This window comes from Pteropus vampyrus, unplaced genomic scaffold, assembly GCF_000151845.1.
Source record: "Pteropus vampyrus isolate Shadow unplaced genomic scaffold, Pvam_2.0 Scaffold8, whole genome shotgun sequence".
NCBI lineage: Eukaryota > Metazoa > Chordata > Mammalia > Chiroptera > Pteropodidae > Pteropus > Pteropus vampyrus.
The window spans coordinates 10001160-10023654 of NW_011888789.1; the positions used below are offsets into that span (position 1 = coordinate 10001160).

At 37.7% G+C, this 22495-nt stretch overlaps 1 protein-coding gene across 4 annotated transcripts in view; it reads left to right on the forward strand.

Annotated features, from left to right (window-relative positions):
* Nucleotides 1–22495, forward strand: part of UNC5D (unc-5 netrin receptor D) — a 507025-nt gene that overhangs the window by 261581 nt on the left and 222949 nt on the right. For all 4 annotated transcript variants that reach the window (XM_011372139.2, XM_023538423.1, XM_023538426.1 and 1 more), the window contains exons 2-3: nucleotides 7610–7828; nucleotides 20708–20851. In XM_011372139.2, coding sequence (XP_011370441.1) covers nucleotides 7610–7828; nucleotides 20708–20851 — 363 coding nt within the window. The remainder of the gene's footprint in view (nucleotides 1–7609; nucleotides 7829–20707; nucleotides 20852–22495) is intronic.

The window sequence follows — 22495 nt, forward strand, 5'->3', positions numbered from 1 at the left end:
TGTGTGATTGTTTGGTTTTCTGTCATTCAATGTTGCATTAAAACAACCATTTTTCCATAACTATGAATGGCCTCGCTCTTGAAAACTGTCAGTTACAAATGAAAAGCGATAACACTTTGAAAGCAAAACCTTTCCCAAATCCCACTAGGTTTTCAGCTGAATTTGGAAACTAGTCAGTGGTATACATTTATACACAAATGTATCCATTGTTGGGGAAAAATTAAAAAACAATTTATAAGATCTATCTCATTTACTATTTTCTGGAAAATATTACCCTTTTATATTTTAAAATGAATATTTTTCATAAATCTTATACTCTAATTTTTTTCACTTTTTTGAAGGAAATATTTGTTGTTTAGTTTTTCCCTGATTCATGAATTTTAATACACTAGAAGTTAGACACCATGAAGTAAAACCTAGAAGTTGTCATAGTTTTCAGTCTTCTATATTCCTGCACCGAAACAGAGAACCGTATTTATATATATTTTTTCCTGATTCTAAGTGTTTCTTTTAGAACACATATAAAAATATAGGAAAAGCAAAACACTTAATAAAAATTTTAATCACCAATAATCTGTGATGCATAGAAACCCATTGGGCTAAATTGAGCATCTTCAGAGACCCTTTTTAGAGAAACTGTCACAAGAACAGGTATCTCATGCTAAATCTGATTATACATTGCTTGTTTCCGCTAAGCAGGAAGGCCTGTATTCAAAACTAGTGTAAAATATCTTGGACCCATTTTCAGAACTCAGTTTTGCAAATGCCTCCAACAAGAGCTAAAATGGTTGTAATTTTAAAAATCAAAACAAAAATACTTCCTCTGTGGCCTTGAGAGATATGTCACTATGTTAATGTGACTGAAAGAATAACACTGGGCTATGTATTAGAACAAACTTGGTTTCTCCCTCATTCAAAGTATATGCACAGAATTACTTTAACCTGGACTTAGTGCCCATCCTGTAAACCAAGACAGCTATCTGTCTATAATTTGGTGGTTCTTCTGTGTCTCCATCTCAGAAAGCCCTTAGTGAAAAGCACATAGAAACGTGAGATGTTAGAGCTAAATAGTTCCAACGGTTTAGTACAAATCTCAAAGTAAATTCTTTAAAATGTGAATTCTAATGAAGATGATATTTAGCTCTACCTAAATTCCAACTTCCATTTTATGTACTCATGGCACACGTGTATACTTGCCATGACCTTGGTTGGAGTGCCTTCTCCTATTTGTTCCCCTGTTCAACTCGTATATCCAAACTGCTGAAATGTCATCTTCCTTGTGATGCCTGCCACAAAACCTCCCAAGGAAAGTTAGATTCTCTGTCGTCTATGCTTCTGTGACACTATATATACACTACATATATACTGTTATATATGCAGTGTACTGTTAGCATGTTTGTTATTATTCTTTATTTATCTCTGATTTTAGTTTGTGAACTCCTTGAGGAAATCAACTATGTCTGAGTTATGTTTGAATCCACAGTACCCACTCCACTGTCTAACCCTAATAGATATATGTCATATATGTCATATATGTCATATAAATGTCATATATGTCATATAGAAATGAATATATTAAGGTATTGTGATAATTTAGGGAGGTATGGATGTGCTTTTATAAGCTCTACTGAAATCTGAAGTTTTGTGTTTGAGGAACTAAGAGTTGCTCTTCAGATTTCTTTGAATGTGTTGTAAGCGTTGTTTACCATCTTCTACTCTGTAGAATTTAAGATCTGCTCAATGGAGTAAAATCTTAGGCTGACAACATGTAAGATTGACAAAGGTGAGGTGAACTATGCAAATGCAGTGATAGAAGACATTTCCATTTTTATTAGAGATTGGGGAAAAAGCTGAATAGTTTCTGAGTTTAAAAAAATAAAAGTTTTATTGGGGCCTAGGGAAAAAGGTCTGTTTCATAAATTATATTAAATATTTAGTATGTAAAATTCCGGCTGTTGTTCTGCATTAAATGGGTACAATGCATCCACTATCTAATTAACCATATGGAGACAAGTCATATTTACATAAACAAAAGCAGAGAACCCAGCTCTGTTATATTGTCTTAGATTGCATAACTTGGTTTCCCCTGGTATGGCTTTCTGCTCTGACTTGCATATTGCCATGGACCAATATGCTCACAGACATTAAGGAGAATTTAAAGAGCTATTTCTAAGGTGCCTTGCTTTATTTAAATATTGCAGTGAGAAGTGCTCTGGAATACTGTGAGATCTCCTATGTTTAATAACTGCACACTTATTAAAGCCAATAGTTTGAGATCTGGCCAACAGGACATCCATTGTGTATCATCAAACTGCTTTGTAGGACAACCATGTTCCTGGTGTATGGTATAACCATTCACTACATGTTTATTGAATAAATAAAGCTTCACAGAATGTTTTCAGAGATTTCGACCTGATAGAATTTAACTAACATATATTTAAGTAACAAATAGTAAAGAAATATTATAAACCACAGTTTGAATCATAAGGGCTCTGAAATGAAAATAAAGAGTAATCACAAAATTGAAATATAAGTATTAGAATAATAATTTTAGGAATGGAAATAGATATCATAACTATAATTCTCTTTCCTTTGTTTACTATCCTTTATCCAGGCAATGATGTGGCTAGTGGTGGTAGTGATGACACTTTATGTATCATTTAACCGTTTACTATTTTTAACATATATTTTCTTACTTTAACATCACAAAACACCGACTAATAAATTTTAATCACCCACTTATATGGATGAGAAAGTGGAACCTTCTTTAGAATTGAGTTTCCCACCCAAAGCCACAGAGTTAACCCAGACATTAAGTCAATTTTTTTGATTCTAAAGTTCTTTTGTTTTACTGGATGTAGTGTTTGCTCTATGGCGAGATCCGTGGTTGGACTTTGGAACAAATAAGAATGTTTTGTAGCAATGAGGAGACAAGTGTACTTTGGAGATAGAACAGAAAAAAAAAACGTTTTCAAAATACTCTTATAAAAAAGTATGAAAACAATTTAGAATTTCTCAAAACTTGATAAAGCTCAACTTCATTATATTCTAACCTTGCAGAATGCAAGCTTACTTTGTTTATATTCCAGCATCTTACAAATCTCAATTTGGAATCACTCTGGCCTCCAATGTGCCAGGTCCCATTACAGATTTAACAGATCAAATGTTGGAAGTTTTATGGTTAAACATAATGGAATGACTATGCCCAGTTCCTTTTTCTTGCTGAGGTTTACTCTCTCCCGTTATACTCCTTGTATTTTAATTGGAGTTTCAGTGGTTAAATATTCCTGCATAAAAAAAGATGAAAAGATTTCAAAATTAAACATTAACAAATCATTCTCATTATCTTATTCTCAAATAACACTTATTCTTTGACTTCTTTGTCTGTTTCTGATTTTGACTTTAGTGAGGTTGCCTAGTCAGTTGAATATAATTAGTTGAGTTCTTACTGTGTTGGTCTTTCAAAAATATTTATTTTTACAAAACCTTCTCTAGGATGTGTCCATAACACACCCATCCTGACCTGGAATCACAGTCCAGCCGATAGGATCCTACGTGATCTTTGAGATGAATTTCATGCTTAATATAAGTGATGAGGTGTTACACATATAATGTACCATTTTATATCTTTTTTTGGTTTTATGAACTGTATATTATTGCTATAAAGTAGGCAGCTACTAAACTACAGTATCAGACTTTTAAGAGTCCATTCATCTGAATTGAAGGGGAATTGTGAGATGGTTGGAGTCAAGAGACTTGTGTTCAAATTCTTGTCCCCATTTACTAGTTATATGACCTTAGACAAAACACGTAATCGAAGCATTTCTTCAAATGCAAAATGACATACTTCTAGTACCCATAATAGAGAGTTGCTGTGAAGCTTAAATGACTTCCCATGTACAAGGCTTATTACCATAGCCTGCAATGTCTCAACAGAAGACAGTTCTTATTTTTACTTTCTGCTGATGTATTTTCTATGTTTTTTAGCTTAAAATTCTTTAACACTTGGAGTATTGGGGTTTAATTAAGTGAAGCTTGAATCTCTGGCTTTCTTTAAGATTGTATCAATGAGGAATGTTTTCGCAAAGAGTAACAGAAAATATGACTGTTAGTAGCTTAAATAAGTAGAAATTTAAAAAAAAAATTACCCAGTGATAGTTCCCTCCTGGTATTATATCAGCCTCAGTGTTGTCAGAGCTGGTACATCTTCACTCCTCATGATCTTCCTCAGGTAAAGCAGGGTCAGAGGAGAGAAGAATCAGTGCCAACCTCACCTATTCCTTTCATCAGGAAAATAAAAGCTTTCTCAGAAACTTCTGTTTATGACTCACTTGCTGGGTTGGTACCACATGACCATCCCTACCTACAAAAAAGTAAACTGAATCCATGACTTTTCCAGTTTCTACTATAAAAATGGTATAGGACAAGGCAGTTGACTGGGTCAGACAGTTGCTAGCGTTTTTCACACCAGGTTTAAAACTTTTCTCTGAATTATAAAGCAGTGACAAATATATTGAGATTACAAGTAGATTTACCTGGAAGCCAAGAAGTATTCATCCAGTCTTCCATAAAATCATTATTAAAGTGTCATCTCCCTATCCCCCCTCTAAAGAACAAAATCTGTCAGCAACTTCTAAACCCCTTAAAGGTTCCCACTACAGTTCCTTTCTTCCCTTCACTTCCTTTTTGCCTGATGAATCCCCTGAGAATTTCCTGAACAGTTCAGTTCTTAGCCACGAGGTGGAGCCAAGCATGATAGGCATGCAAGGGGCAAGAGGGAAGAAGGTGACCCTCAGCCCTCTGGGATAAGGAAGGAGAGCCTCCTAGGGGAATCCAGGCTTCTTGCTGCAGAGAAGCCATCTGAAGGGCAGGGAACTGCTGTGCCTGAAACTGGAGCCTGAGCTCAGTGAGGAACAAGGGGGAGGGAAGAGGAGAAGGGAGCAGTGTGAGGTAAGCACCACTCCCAGAATTCACTATACAAAGGAAGGAAAAAAAAAAGAAAAGAAATCATACTTCTGATTTCACTTATTTCATTTCTTTGTTGGAAGGATGCAAATAAATGGGAATACATATACCTATGATCTCTCACCTTCCCTCTGGCACTCTAATAAATTAATTTTTTTCTTTGTTTCTTATTTTCATGGGTCTTGGTCTCTTTTCCTATACATATATGATTTTGACACGGCTTCAATAATAAAGGCATACATAATGTAACATTCTGCTTTTTAAAAATTCCTCTGTATATTAAAATTGACTGATTCTTAATGGAGGTCCTTGAGATAAGACACCTACCAGCAGACTTTTCCATTCTACTCTTCTGCTTGGTATTTCAGATGAAGTCTGACTTGTTACTTTATCTATAGGGTATATATTAAAATAGCAGGAGAGTAACCTGATTGCTTCCAGATTTCTCTGTGTCTTGTGAATTGGATGGTTAAAATTCGAGTTATCTTATCTAGTGCCCTTATCATTTTATTTATGCCGACAAATGTAGTCTCACTATTTACTTAGAGATTGTTATATATGATCCCCAGCCCCAGCTCCCATTTCAGTAGTTACTTCAGACATTTGTGCACTGTTACTAGTTAAGCAAAAAGGCATCATTCAAAATGTATGCCTGTGACTGTCCACCCAGGCCACCACCGTAGGGTTCAGTATACACCGTTTATCGGGTGACCCTTTTCTGCATCAGTGAATTACTTTGGACAGAACTCAAGCCTCTGATGGAAGTGTGAGCTGTTTGATACCCATGTAAAATCTTTTAAGACCTTTATCATTTCCTCTAATGCATGGATTTGCAAAAGCCTGCGGATACTTGGTATTTATTGAAGACACCAATTGGCGTGAAAAGTCAATAGCAAAAAGAATTAATATATGATATATTTTATGAAATCTGTTGTGAATTTAAAACATTAAACAAGACCTCTCAGATTCTCTTCTGAAACCCTTCTTATTCCATGTAGTATATACACATTTTATTTTTTGAGTGACTTTATTATACTTTTATGACAAACTCTTTGCTCACTATTTAGAGTATTTGCTTTAGGACGATTTATTGGTACTTTCAGTTACTTACACATGAGTTAGCTTTTCCATTACAAATTCATTTTAAAGCTTATAGTATCTTAAATTCTTTGTTAGGTGAGGCTTTTTTTCCCTTAAATTGATGTATTAGAAAAAAATAATTTGGAGAATTATACTATTTTTATGTTTAGTTCATCGTAGTGGCACAAATAGTGCCTGTGTTTTTATTGTTAAGGAGTCTTTTTTATTCTTTCTTACAAAAAAAAAATGTATATAATTGTAGGCAGTCTTAGCTCTTTTGTCCGCCCCCCTCCCCCTCCCCGCTTTTTTTACATTTGAGAATGGCCCCTAAAAGTTTTTAAAACAGGACATTACCCCTAATATTGTGAATTATGTTTATCTTTGTCACTGCTTACTGATTCAGATTGTCGACTTCACTGTGAATACTAAGAGGCTCTGTTTGTTCAGAATTACACTGATAGCATACAGAAAGCCAGATTAGGTCACAGGATGTACCTCGTCTCCTAGGCTCTTTCCTGATGAACCGGATTGTTCTTCCAGTGGTATCACTAAGTTTCTTTGCCCCAGCTTTGTCCTAAGAATGGTTTGCTTTGCATAGAAGTAACCCTTTCCAGGGCACAGTCAATTTTGGTATTAAAATCCTTCTATTCTTTGTTCTTTCTCTGGAATGGCCACTGGAAGGCACAGGATACCATTCCTCTTGGTCATCTCCACATTGCTCAGCCATCACATCTTTCCTCCCTTGATTTTGCAGTAGTTTCCTTAGACTTAAATTGTTGCTAAATGTAGTGAAGAGGCAAAGCAGCTAAGTCTGGGCTCTCGCTTTTCCCTTTTTATATTGCTCCTCTCCACTCATCATTTCTCTTACTTTAGGGGACAGTCATATCTATTTCTCCCATTTGAACAAATGTAATTATAGGTCCTGAACTAAAAGTGCCTAGCTGTATTAGTGATTTGTTTTAGTTCTTAGCCTTACAAATGAGATTCATAGTACGTGGAGGAAGAGTGCTGGGGCAGAAAATGACAGCCAAAGGCAAGCAAAACAAATGTGCATTAAGTTGGTGAGTTTTTTAAAAGAAACACTGTCCAAGGTAGACAGTCTCCACAGTTTTGTAGGTAAAGAAAGTAGACAATTCGGAAGACAAAGAAAGTAGACAATTTTGGAAGTGTCCTATGACTGAGCATCCTCCACCAACATCACCTTTATTCACACTCATTTATGAAGAATAAAATTTATTCCCACCATTATTTCATTGAACACTTTGAGGTAATCACTCACCAGAATGAATCTTAAGAGTCGGCCTCTCATTACACAGATATTTATCTCAGTTTTTTCAACAAAGACATGCAGATTCACAAGTGTAATTTGGGGGCGGGGGGTCTCCCATTCATTATTTTCACTAGTCCAGCAACCTGAAGGTATGACAAGCTAAAGATACCATATTATGCTAGTTCAGCCACTCGATGCAGAAGTTTTCGTAGAGCCGGTGTGGGTTGTGCTTTGTGTCCTGATGCATGTGCTGCCAACAAAGGCTGTATTCTAATGTCCTCTTCAATTTCGCAGGAACCGACAATGGTGAAACCCTTCCTGAATCCATCCCATCAGCTCCTGGGACACTGCCTCATTTCATAGAAGAGCCAGACGATGCTTATATTATCAAGAGCAACCCCATTGCACTGAGGTGCAAAGCAAGGCCAGCCATGCAGATATTCTTCAAATGCAATGGCGAGTGGGTTCATCAAAATGAGCATGTCTCTGAGGAGAGTCTGGACGAGAGTTCAGGTAAGAATATGAAGCAATCAGAATTAATGGTAACTCCTCAGATTCTCACATTGTTGTATGGCTGGGAAAAACTGGAAGCCACCCACTGTTGCCTTATTTGAATAAGATACAATTGCATCTTATCTTTTGGGGATGATGTTAATATGACATCGTTCCAGGAATATCAGATGCAATTGCATCTTTAAATGACTCCACAACTCTTTTGCTAGTCTACTCCAGTATGGTACAGGGGCATTTGTTTTTCTTGCTCTCTATAACTTTAGCACCTAATTTTGCATGAAGTTAATATTTTCACTGGAAATTAAGCCAGGCAGTCCTTGTTTTCATTTTTTGAATTCTGAATATTTTGAGGACAATTATTCCACCAAACAAAGTGCCTTTTTGAGAAGCATAGTTTCAGTTTCTTTAATCTCTCCTCCTAGATATTATTCTTGTGTATTTCATTCTCCACAGTTGGTGGTTTCTGAGTCTTTTTTTAAGTTCTTTTGATTACTGTATAATGATAGAGCCCAAATTAGACTACCAAATTTGAATACTATCCCTAGTGTGAAAAAATTTCAGGACCATCTTTCCTTTATTAATTTGGTTATTTGGGCTGATGGGTGTTGAGGAGGAGAATAATGCCCATGCTAGCTAATGTTTATTGAGCACTTATATACCGGGCCTCATCTAAGTATTTGACAGACATTATCTTAGTACCTTTGTAATAGTCCTCTGGGTTAAATAATGCTGTCATGCCTTCTTGTAGATAAAGAAACTGAGGTTCAAAGAAATTAAATAGACTATGGGCTTGTGCTGGATCTCAGAGCAAGATCATTTAACTCAAAACTTTCAAAACTTATAACTTTTTATATTTCAGTTTATAACAGAAACAGTATATGTTTTTTAACTTTGGCTCCTGACACTACCTGAAAGTTTAGCCTCATTCTGAATATAGTCTGGTCTCATACTAGATTATTGATTTTATTAGCCCTGACTCAATCAGATTTTGAATGTCAAAAAGCCCGAGTATAATTAGGAAGTTTCAATTCAGCTTAATTTGTTAGCTATATAACCAATGCTATTACTAGGCTAGGCCTTTCCGTATCCAAAGGGTAAGAAGCAAACACTGATCTCTAGGGCTTAACACCTATTAATGGGTGTAAGACCAGTAAGCCCATAAGCGCAGTACAAATGAAGTTATGGTAAATGTCCAAAGGGAGATAGGTGGTGCTATGGAGGATAAAAAGGGAAAAAAAACAAACAAAAACCAAAAGATCATGTCTAACTAACTAGGACTATCAGGAAAGGTGTGGAAGCAATCGCATTTGAAAGGGACATTGGTGAATATGTCATTCAAGTGGGCATAATTGATGCTACACCAAGTGGAGTGAGAGGAGTCTCAGTGGTCTTAAGTTCAACATAGCAAATGAGAGAAAGCTTGGTATATGTTCAACAAGAAGTTTGGTTTGGTTGAAATATAAAATCGATGCAGGAGAATAGTAGCTGAGAGCTGGAAAACTCACATTAAGTAATGGCATGAACTGCCTCAAATAGCAGAGTGAGTTCTTAATTTTATGGCAATTTTGCTGGTGGTGGAGATTGATTATATTGACATATAGGAATGCAGTGGCTGGAGCTATGCGTCAAAGGATGAATCTGACCCACGTGTTTGGAATGGTAAGGAGAAATAAAAATGGGGAAGTTAGAAGACTTGGATAATTCAATTGAGAGAAAGTAGAATCTGCTTCTAGAGAGGTGACCACAGAAATAAGAACTAGATATCTGGTGTGAGAAGCACTTTAACAAGTCAGACTTAATAGCTGGTCGAATGAATGAATGAATAAAGATGGAGGAATAAAACTCTTAACAGAAACAGAAGGATAATGCAATTAATATAATTATATCAGCAAGGAGAAAAGTCGAAGATCATTTTTGGTCAAACTTAACATAAAATACTATGAGATATATGAAGAGATATAATCTGGAACTTCGTAGAGTTCAGACGTAGAAAAGTAGACTTGGTAATCATCATAGAATGAAGCCATGGAGATGGAGGAGTTATCAGGAGAGAATAGGCAATGTGAATATGGAAGGTGAATAGGAAATTAATCTAGAGACGTACATACCTCCTTAAGAGTCAGGGAAAGAAATATCAGCAGCCAACAAAGCAGTGAGCAGAGTATGCATGTTCCAAAGCAAACGGAGAAAATTATTTAAAAAGATCTTCATATAATAAATAGTCTGTCTCTGCTTAGGAATCAATAAAGAAGGCAGAAAGCTACATATATATAAGCAGAGTTAAACATTATACATTTCTAAACTGATTGGAGATTGTAGTATAAATACATCATTTCAAAAGGTAGAGAAACATCTACACCTTATCACAATTCCCTGTTTGTTCCAGCGTGGAGCTAATATGAGGAAGAAAAAAAAATGCCAGTTTTAGAAATATTGTTCTGCAGATCAAAAGTATGTTTAGAATTCTGGAATCCGAATGTGAGAACTAGAAGGGGTCTTAGCGATAACCTACCGACCCTATATTATACATTAAAGATCTTAAGTTCCAAGAGGTACATCTTGTTCACGCCATAGCTATTTCTAGAATCCATATTTCTTCATTTCCACTTTAGGTATATTTCCTTGACACTAGAAGCCATCATTACATCCAGATTCCTATGTTCTTCTCAATCAAAATGCTGACAAATTCCCTTACTGACAAAAGTCTATGGCTTGTTATTTTCCATCATGATCTGTGTTTCAATTTCCCAAGTCTATAATCCTATAGTTTTTCCCTTGGAATTTCTTGCTTTCTCGCCATTTCTGCCATCTCCATAAGGGCCAATCCCTTATTCTCTGTCATGTTTCTGGCACTGTTAGACAAAAGTTTATTACAATCAAAGATACAGAGACATTTCCAGGATTCCAGGTATAGATTTTTTAGAAGGATTTGGCATAATCAAGGCAAAAGAAGAGGGCATATCAGTTCTTGGTGTTAGGAAAATTTCTGCTTTAGTGCTCCCAAGATTAAGATCACAATAAACCTGGTGTTAGGAGAGACTGAGTCGCAAACAATAGCAGTCTCACTTACCTGGCATGAAAATTTCAAAGGAATACTGAAATTTGGGAGAGGGCAACAAAAGGAATAGCATTTTCCACAGTGAGCAAACCTCTATAAAACAATGGTAGCATATGAAAGGTTTATGTCTCATATTCAATAAGTCCAACCGGAAAGGACTCAAATACCAGTGGCTCAGTGGGGCTGTCTGTTTTATTTTCAGATGTTTCTGTCCTAGATTTTATCCAGTAGTGAACTCAAAATAGCAGAGTCCCAGTGGGTAAACTGCTCCAAATGAAAGATAGGAAGAATATTGAAAAATGATCAGCTATTTTTTTTTATACTGCTCCTAGAAAATCCTATATCCGTTCCCATTTAAAGACCTCTTGATGAGTAGTGCGAGCCAATTTGACACTGTACCCTCTTGTAATTTCACAACATTCTGTTTTGTTATTGCTTCCCCCTTTTAATTCCCCTAGCATTGCTAGGCAACTCCATGTCTTGCAGATAGCAGTGTTGATTACATTCTCTGCCTCCACGTAAAAGCCTTCCCTCTTTACCTCCTTAAAAAACAAAAAACAAAACACAAAAAACAAAACACCACACACATTTCAAAGGAACGGAGGAACTGGGAAGAACAAACAATCATAAATGACAAAATCTGAAGAGATTATATATCATTTTTAAAAATGCTGTCGAGAAAGAATTTAACAGCTACCTTTTTGAAAAGAATTTAATAAGCACAATCTTTTCTTCCAAGTCATTTTGATTGAATCAATAGGAAAGAAATGTCTCTCCCTAAACAGTTTTCATCTGTGCGGTTAATGAAAACCACTGTCTACCACACACAGCAATTATGTTTCCTAAGCTCTGTATTAATAGTGGAATAGTGGAAAGCAGAGCAAGATGAGTGGGGATATTATACCCAAAACCAATACATAAGTGCAATTAAAGTTGGAATCAAAATGGCCTCAGGTATTGAAAAATAGATGCATTACTTCCCTTGGGTTCTTCAATGCCGAGTTTGAGCTCACAGCTTGACTTACCTTTACAGACTTAATAGCTTTTGATTGGGTCTGTAAAATAATTCCTGCCAGTCCAGCAGGAGTGAATGACACTGAGAGGCCAAGGACGGTGGGACCACATTTGACCAGAGGTAGAGAAATGTCTGCATTATTTTAAGAAGTTGAAAGTAACTGCCTACAAATCTTTGGCATTCTCCATTTCTGAAATACTGAAGAATTTTGGTATTCTCTTTCCTTACAGATTTTCTTTCTTTACAGAATTAATGGGATGTGCATAGGACCTGGGATTGTTTGGAATAGACAAAGAATCTTTTGTATTTCCAAATTGGAAGCAATAAGTCCTCTTAGTTGTTAAAAAGGCTGCAAACTGCCCTTGATCTTTCTGGTAATTTGGCCCCCATCATCTAACAGTTCAAATAAGAAGAAAAAGGATTGTGTGTTTCATGCAATTTAGCTTGAAAAACCCAGAGCTAGTGTTCTTTCCTGCACAAAGTACAATTTATTTGACATGAGTCAGTGTGTTTGCACAGCCGTGGCTATACTTCTTAGTAATGTACACTTTTCGTTCTCAGCACAAGCCAGGGGATCCTTTCATTTGTTCTGCTTCATTTCATCTGGAAATATGGGGACTCTTCTCCCTTGTGTTTTTTACTCTGTTAACATCTGGAATTGAGAGGCAATCCCGACCCAAGAATCATGCCCCTGAGAAGAGGGTGGAGTGATCAGTAACACAGAAATGAAAGAGCTTTAACATAACAGGCAGACACACACACACACACTCAAAAAAGCCACCACCACCACCAGCAAAACCCATAGTTGGCTATCAAGATAATGTAGCCTGTGGGAAGCTTGAGTTATCAATAAGCTAACCCACTTCTTATTGTTTAATAAAAACAGAAGTTCCTTTAACAACACTCCATGGCTCTTATCTTAGTCCGCCTTAGAGATATCAGACTATAATGAGTGAAATAATGTGTATTCCAGTGCATTACAGAAAAAGTCTCAACTCCAGTAAACTAATATTTTTCTTCTTAAAGAATGTCATTTCAGGGATTTCATTGTGTGTGATTTCTTTTTTAAATAACTGGGAATCACTCTGAGGATAAAAGGTTAATGGATTGTTTTGAGAAAAAGGCAGAAGAATAGAAATAAAAATGTATTAAATCTTTAAAGTTTATATCGAAGAACTTCGCTGTGCTGGTGATGGGGATTTGAATACAGTATCTTCCAAAAAACAGTTAATTTGAAGTTGCCTTCAGTGATTCACAAATCACCGAGATACATTTGCAAAGCGTATTTTTAGACCACATGACAGAGAAATAATCAATTTCTCAAGTGTCCCCTTGACAGTTTGTGGGTTTAAAAGTCACTTTTATAGAAACATTCTCCCACCCCACCCCAGGTTTTATCTTGTTCATCATTCTGCTTCTCAGAGAGGACTGACAGATTCTTAAAAGATTTTTAGGAAAACATGAATTCCTCCCATAAACTTGTGACAGAGTATGAAGGACTTCTCTCTTGTGTCTAATTTAGACTTTCCTGAAAAATCTGGAGATCGCATACTCTCATTCCATCCTTAGCAGAGATAGAAAGCAGCCAACTATGTTACGTAATTCAATAACAATTCCTGATATGGGGCAGAGATTGGTTCTAAACCCTAAATTCTTGACCAATGTTGTTGGACTTTTTTAGTCTTTTCTGTTTATACAACATTCAGAAGTGTGTTTCTTTATTTGAAGTGGGAATTATAAGGAACTAAAAGAACCTGAAGATAGTCTAGTGGTTAAGAGAATGGGTGTTAGCGTTAGACGATACCATGTTTGAAATCTGGCTCTTCATCTGACTCTCCATCTACAAACTCTTTCAGGTAGATATGTTCCTTAGCTTCCTTTCACCTCAGTTTCTCCCTGTATAAAACAGCAATATTATTATGTCTACCACATAGAACTGTAGTGAGGGTTCCAGAACGTCATATATATGACATGCTTAGCTCAAGGCCTGATATATAGCAAGAACTCAAGGTTAGCCCTCAAAATTATAAAAGTGCTATTTTTTTGAATGAACCAAGTGACGATTATGCTTCAGAAGGAAGGAAGGAAGGAAGGAAGGAAGGAAGGAAGGAAGGAAGGAAGGAAGGAAGGAAGGAAAACGATGTTTTATAATTTCAGAAAAATAAAAAGGCCAAAATTATTAATAGGTAAACAACTTGTCTTTTCCAGAACAACATTTTACTTACCTGTGATTCACGCATTCCGTTTACATTTAGTCTTTACATTATTCTCGGAGCCGGTGGTGGCACTGTGGGAGGTGGCAGTTGTACACCATGTGCCCTGACCTCAGGGCATGGTCTCCTCTCACAGGAGGGGATTTTGGTGACTGCAGGAATGGAAGAGCGTTGATTGGGGCAGCAGAGTTGGAAATTGTGACTGTGTTTCTCACCGAGTTGTGTGTGGTGTCTGAGTGAGTCATTCATGGGGTGCTGTCCTCTAAATAACCCTACCATGTTCACTTCTGCCTCTAAAGTTTCCCCTCTCTCTGTTATCAGGCAACACTATCAAGTTAATTTGCTCTCCTCTGCCAGACATCTCGGTGCTGATTAATTCTAATCTCTGGTGTGGAAGAAACTGGAGAGCTCGGTTGTATTCTTAGTTTCTGTACTTAAGACTGAACTTGTGGTGCTTCTGAGGAATACATGGAGTGGTTATTATCTAGGGGAAACTAAAGAGTATTCATTAGGTATAATGCACATTCAAAGTATGACTTTTTTTTTTATCAAAATACATTTTAATCTTGTTGCTAGGCTGAAGTGGCAAAAGACATTTAGCCCTAATTAAGCCTCTGCCAATAAAAATGAAATATGGTTCTACCTTTTAATTATATACAATTAATTTACTATTTTCAGTAGCATGTTGGCCTGAAGACATCTAAGCTCTCCCAATAAATGAGGCATGGTTCCATGAAAATGCTTCCTTATATCTCAGAGTTTTGAAACTTCAAATATGTGTCAAGTTCATGTGTCCTTACCAGAGCCTTGCCCTTGACACCAAGCTAAATACTAGGTGAGGATAGAGCATTCAAGCCTTAGGTAAACTGGCACCCATCCCCAGAAGCTCTTGCTGATGCTATGGGAAGGTCAGAAGCCCTCTTGTATGATCTTGTCTCAGTCTGCACTTCTGTCAAAGTGATTTTCTACTGCATTGTTGGGGCATGTTGAAATATCTCCTTCTCTAGCCTATAATCTCCTTGAGGGTAGGAATCTTGATCATCTACCTTGTCACAGTATCCTCAGCACCTGACATAGTGGCAGGAACATAGAAGACACTCAGTATTTTTTTTTTTTTTTAAATAACGGATGTCTCAAAGAATCTTTGATCTATTTCCTATGGTATGGGATCTATGGCAAAATAACAATAGAAACATAATAGTAATATGGTGTTAAGATGAATAAGATAATGTATGTGATGGGATTAATAACAGTTAAATAATTTTACAAATGATAAATTATTCAGAATATGGGGAAGCTTCTTGTTATTCAAACATATTTTCTAGGTTCTTACCTTGGACTAGTAAGAAACAAGTAAAAAACATTTTTTATACAACCGGGGAACTCACTTATTCCAATGAGTGGGTGTCTTCTGGCTTCTCAGGAGACAGTGGAAAAGGAGGGCCTATCTGAGAGGCAAAGCCAAGCATCAGAGGGACTGAGCTACCTAGACAGATGATGGTCCATTGGAGAAGGCGCTTCAGTAAGAGGCAGTTGCTTTTCATGGAGAGTTTGATCACTTTCTCAGAGAATTGAGCAAGGTCCTATACTACTCCTGAAGTTACTTTGGAATAGTTTTTCGGAGCTTTGTCTATGGAAATGTATATAATCATTCCTTCAGTTAATCCCCAGTCATGCAACATTACAATGTGCAAAACCATTCGTGAGGTAGATAAAACACTGGGCTAAAATGACCTAGGGAAACGGGCACAGATACTAGGATGAGAAAATAGTTCATCAGAACCTAGTTTGCTGGTCTCTAATTGCTTCTGTGCAGTTTGGGAAATGAAAAACATCTTAAAGGAGGAAGAGGAATTCTCGCTTCCCTTCTCAAATTTAGTTATTCAGTTTAGTAAGCCAAGCATCCTACTACAGAGAACTTCCAAACGACTGAAGAACATAAGGCTGTGAGGGGTGGGAAGCATCGGAGAACTGTGTCAAATTCCTCCCCAAGTGCCCATCACCAGGTGTATCTGAGAACTGGCTGGCAACAATAGCCGCGGCAGAATGCTGCTGACGGGCTTTGTGTACGTGTGATAATGAGCAGTAGATGAAAGGCGTGGGGACAGCTGTTAGTAGGCGCTGGGCTGCATGGTGCTGAATGTTAAATGCTGTTGCAGAATTCTTTCTTTTCTTCAGAACAAGTTAGCCCTAAGACTAGAGCCCTTTTATTAAAAATTGACTGGAAATAAATTTTTGACTTTCATTTTTTTCTCTTTCTGTGTCTTGCTTCCTGTCTTCTATATTTCTCTTCTTTGAATAGTCAAGCGTATACTTTCCATTAGTTTGAAAATATTCTAACTTTTAATCTCCCAGCAGAATTAGACCTGCTAAGAGTAACTAGTGTTTTCTATCTGATAACTAAGGGGATTACAGCAATAACTGCTGTCAGCATTTTTCTCATTTAAACAAATAAAGCTGACAAATGATAAAGCTCTCTGCTGCTCTGTTATGTTTAGTACATGCAGAGCAATTATTCAACTGCTGCCAACATTAGTCGATCTACAACTAAACCATCCAACAGCGTAGAAAGCTTATTAGCATATCAGTCTCATAGTCATATTTTTATATTCTGTAAGACTCTACTCCATAACAAAGGCTGATGGTTATAATTTGCACAATAATTTAAAGGGTTGGACTTTTCCATGCTTATTAGAGTTAAACAAGTTATCAGGTACAATGCTGCTCTTATTTATGAGATGCCATCTTCTATATGCCTCAAATTTTTGCCCCCCCTGTAGCATTTCCTTTGAATAAGTTAGCAGCCATCTCTTGCAATGTAGAAGTAGATGGCTGTCTCTGCGGTACTACTGGATGAATTTCAGTGGAGGCAGGTGGGCAGAGGTTTCCTCAAATAGAGCTGCTTTCCATGGTGTTTCTCGTGGGTGTGTACACACACATATGTACACACACACTCACACACACATACTCACACACACACACATATATGTAAAGTTTACAGTATATATAAAATGTATAAATAATATATATAATATATATCACTAAGACAGCCATAGTGAAGATTTGAGAGTATATTAGTTTTAAATTTTTTATCTTATTTAATAGAGCTATTTCTTATTATGGTAAAGAAAAATATAATAGATACAAAATAGTCATGATTTTTCAAGGGTTCTCCTCAAGGGGCTGGTTTGACAAGATTGATCACCTTATATTAGACAAAGAAGGCCTAATCCAAACAGACATTGTATTTTTGTGGGGATGGTGATGTCACCTGTGGCCTTCTAAAGAAGCCTACCACCCTGATGATACCTGAAAGAAAAATACACCGTGTTTAGAAAGTTTTTTTATGTTTGTTTTGCTTTTCCAATCTCACGGGGAACCTTTGAGAAGGACCTGTAACTGAGCCATTCTAATATTGAAGTTGTAACTTCAACATATTCCTCTCAATTGTAGTTCATCTGAATGATGGGTGGCAAAACTTCCTGACAAGAATGGGATGAGATCAGTTATGGTCTTCATGGTGGGGGTCCATGGTCTACTCTTTATGCTTTCTGAAACAAATGTATAGCTGTCTACACTGTGATAACTGTGTTTTCTAGTTTCTGTATTTGATGCTCTGATATCTTAGAACCGGGCTGACACTGGAGGGACTGCCCTGCTGAGGGCTGGCTAATGTCTAGAGATAGCAAACAATTTGCCTGTGAGCTTGCCTTTCAGGTGCACCAACCAATCCAGAGCCTATTAGCCCCAACCACTTCTTTTATTGAGCTCTAACTCTCTGAGCCGTTATCCCCGAGCCATAATGCCAGGACCAGGTATGAGAAAACTAGGGACAATCATTATGTCCCAGAGCCCACTGAAATTATTCAAACTAGACAACTCTAAACCTATTTACACTGCCTCTCCTATTTCCCAGGGAAATGACAAAAAAATGTTTTTGCCCATATTTTCTCCCCGCCCCTCTGCCTCTTGACCAACCCTGGTGTTTTTCTGGCCCTGCGTGTGGATGGGCTCGTGCCTCCAGTTTCTAGGGATTTGTGAGTGTAATTTTTTTTTCTTCTTTTATGACACTCATTTTTCTTTCTTTGTGTCTTACCACCTCTTTAAAACAGATCTCAGGTAGTCTTAAGGCAACATGGTGCCTAGATTAAATTGTAGCAAGTTTTGGGGTTTCCACGTGGAAACTTCCTGCTTTATCAATATGATAATCCTGAATCATTTTGAGATGGTGTTTGTCTTTATTTCCAACTGAGAGGAAGCTGATAGCTTAGATGCTGTTGTAAGACGGAGAAAGTGAAAACGTAGACTTGTTTCTCATTAGCTTGAACACATTTCTGACATTTCAAGGTCACCGAATGCTCTTCACTGAGACCCCTGATACCCAAGTAGTGGGTGTATTCTGTCTCAATAAGTCTCCCCGTCCTGCAACAGGGGAGCTCTGTAATATTAAAATTAGTCCGCCACGCACCTAGATGCACTGATTTGGTGTTCTCTCTCTTCCCTTTCACTATTCTAAGTAGATCATCTACTGTTTGCCTCAAATCAAAGAGAAAAATATAAAACAAGCCCTTTTCTGTACAGCCTAGCTTTTTATATTTGTTTATTCAGCCTTACTCTCTAATCCCCCATATGGATGCAACACTCTAGTCTGATTTCTGTTCTAACAAACTTTTTTTTTTTTTAATCTTTATTCTCTCTTTCTGTGATATTCTCCCGTTCTCTTCATCTGCCCACTCTGCCTTACTCTTGCCCTTGTCCTCCCACTCACACTTCTTTTAAGTGCAAAGGGCAGGGGAAAAAACAGCAACAACAATAACAGTAAAAAACGCCTCTAAGGCTTTTTTCCTATTTGATATAGGAGACAGCTTTCGGGACTCTTCCATCTCTGACAGGGAAAAAGGTATACTTCCACACTTTGCACAAACAGCAGAAATGTGAATTATCAACTGTCATCAGATGATTTTCTTTATGTAGTACCTCCTACAAATTTAGAAAGTATTACTCAAATCGTACATGGTGATTTATGTGACCATAAAGCGATCTCTCATCACATCCTGTAAATAACATGTTATCGATTGGGTGGAAGGGAATGTTTCCCCAGCCTGACTCATCTTTCACCTCCATTCCTGTTCTTTAAATCCTATAATTTAATCTGAGATATAATCATGATCTACCTCCTCCAGCAAGAGTCCCTGGCTCATTTAGGTTTTACTGATGATTCTGTCCCCTGAATTCTTTTTGAACTTAAATGGGAAAACAAACAAACAAACAAAAAAAACAAAAAACAGAGTTATGCACTTAATTGTTCTTTAAATGTTCCATGTTAGTCTTATTTTCATAATTAAATATAAGCACTTAACATTTGGGGGCACAATTGAATTTTTGAGATGTTTTGGTGTAAGATCTAGGTTCGAACCACAGATCTTCTATTTACAGATTGTGTAACTGGACAGACGAATTCATCTGTCTGTCATAGTTCTCTCCTCTATAAAGTGGGGATGCAGTAGCTTCTCCTGCATCAGTGCATTGTGGAAATTTAATGAATAAATAGGTTAAAGGCCTTTCATGATGCTAGACACTTTAGTGAAATTCAATAAGCATTGCCCCCTTTTTTTTCCCATGCTGCTTATCCCAGAATAAGGCCCAGCCTTGGCAAAGGTTTACTGTATGGAGAGAGCACACTGACTGTAAAGGCTGCTACCCTGCTTGTGATGATTTTACTAATGGCTGGTGAGGAGTGCCCTTTGATTCTTGGCACTCTGGGCAAAGTGGCAGTCCTTCCTACAGAAAGGCTGATAGTCCTTGGTCAGATGTTTGGAAAAAACTCATACTCCCTGTGAGAAGCACCGAGCACATTTTCTATTAGAAGGAGAATACAAAGTACTTATAATAACCACCACAACAACATTAAGAGGTCAGAGTCTTTATTTTTATCCCATTTCACAGATGTAGCCATAGCCCTTCCTTCTATCAAAGCCTCTTTTCTTCACCTCCTCATGCCAACTGCCCCACGGGCTTTCTTGAACTCTCCTCTCAGGGTTTTGAGACTAACTTAGTTCAACTTGTTTGCATAGCATTCTTTTTTCAGAGGATTTGACCCTTCCTTGGATCCCCAGCCTGTTCACCAATTTCGTGCATGTTTGCTGTCCTCTTCTTCTTCTAAGGTCTCACTGCTAGAGTGACCCTTTTCCACTGCCATACTTGGGGAGGGACACTTAGAACCACCAGGAACTACGTCTCTGGGGTTGGTATGTTGAGGCGCCTCTTTAGCATCTAGAATCCCAGCAACTAATTTGGTAATACATTCCTCATAGCAGATTTTACACAAAGACAAAAAGCACTAAGTCCAGGTTCTGTAGAAACTATTATATTATAATGGAGCCACATTGGTTGGTGATATTTTACACTCGTTCTTTCCAGCCTACTCAGCTGTTGAGATTTAATTAGCAGTGATACATTATTGTCAAAGTAATTAAAACCTCTCCTTGATTAAAAACAGAATTGTTTAATTAACAAGAAAAGGTTTGACTAGCCTTAACTTTCGGTTTGAGAAATACGGCAACCTCAGTGGATTTTCTCTATCTCCTCATCAGGCTTGAAGGTCCGGGAGGTGTTCATCAATGTCACCAGGCAGCAGGTGGAGGACTTCCATGGGCCCGAAGACTATTGGTGCCAATGTGTGGCATGGAGCCACCTGGGGACTTCCAAGAGCAGGAAGGCATCCGTGCGCATAGCCTGTGAGTATATTCTGGGTCACCTTCTTGTCCTGTGGGAACACAGATAAGGCTTAAATAGAGTTGGAGAGGAGCTTTGACATGCCAGATTCGTCTGCAGGATATAGATTAGAGTGGTGGTCTCCAACCTTTTTGGCCCCAGGGACCAGTGCTCCTATGAGAGTCTAATGCCTGATGGTCTGAGGTGGAGCTGAGGTGGTGATGCTCGTGCTGGGGAGCAACTGAAAATAAAGATGAAGCTTCGCTCCCTCGCCTACCGCTCACCTCTTGCTGTGTGGCCCGGTTTCGGTCTGCGGCCGAGGAGGGGTGGTTGGGGACCTGTGGATTAGAGGACAGCAGAAAATCATCAGAACTGTCTCTACTTCTACTAAATTTACTCTTTTAAAATTGTACTTTAAGTGTTTGATAATTTCCTCTGGAGTACAATCAGCAAATCAGTTGGGCTAAGAGATTCTGCCTAGATTGTCAGAGTGCAGGTGTCTCAACAATGCCAGGAAAAACGGTTCTCGAGAGAAAGAAACCCACGCAAATGGATTCTGCTGTTCATCATCTATTACAAAGGTCAAGGGGCATTGATGGGAAAAGTGGAGCAGTGACTGTTTACTGTACTTTCCATCAAATCTGCAAAAATAAGACGTTAAAGATTAAGGGATTTTTATAGCCTACTGTTAAACCTCTTCCCCTTGAATCTTAAAACATGGAAATGGGTTTTAAAACTGCATTTGCTTGACCCAAGTAGGACTTAAAAAAAATAGACATTTGCAAAAAAAAAAAAAAAGAAAGAAAATTGCCTTTCAGGAGAGTCTAAGATTTCTTTATCATATTTCAACATCAGTGTTTTTAGTATCTCAAATATATTAAGAAATACACAGACTTCCTTTCTCTTCCTTTAAAGTGTCTTCATCTCACCCACCCCCATTATCCCACCCCAATGGGTTCCCATAAAACCTCCTTCATGTGCTATAAAAGCCCCTCGAGAAAGAAATTGAGAGGTAGAGGGCAGAGATAGTTATTGTTGTTTTATTCAAATGCTGCCTTTTGAGAGTGCCATAAAGAATACGGGACAAGAGGGATTTATTTGAGGACTCAAGGAATTCTTCATAGCAGATGTTGATGGTTGAGGGATTAAGGAGTGAATTGCTATTTGCAGAGACATTTATGCTTCTTGGGAAATGAAATTTTCTTCTCAAAATATTCATTTCACCTTCACTGTACTGGCAATTGGGAGGCCGCCTCCTGGGTGTTACTGGGCCCTAGTAGACCAAGGATAAGGGGTCGGTCATCTTGTTAGCTGTGCTCTTGATGTAAGAGCCATGGGAAACATTTTTCTTATAGTTATTTAGTTAATTTTAGCCCACAAATACTTCATGACTTTAAAGCAGAAGGTCAACTGAGAGAAGGAATATGTTTGGTTTTACTTTCCTTTAACTTTTCCAACTCTGAACTCTGTCCATGGCCTCCGCTAGGCTACCCGGGATATTTGACCCCAGTCAGGGTGAAGCAGATTGTCCTCTGGGCTCTGTCCAAAGAAAGGAGAGGCAAATCCGCATACAGGGATTTCAACATAGGTTACATCAATTTCCTGCTTTTTAATATCACTTTCTCCTTTCTTCCTCTTCCTCTAGGTTTCTGAGGCCCACGTGACCT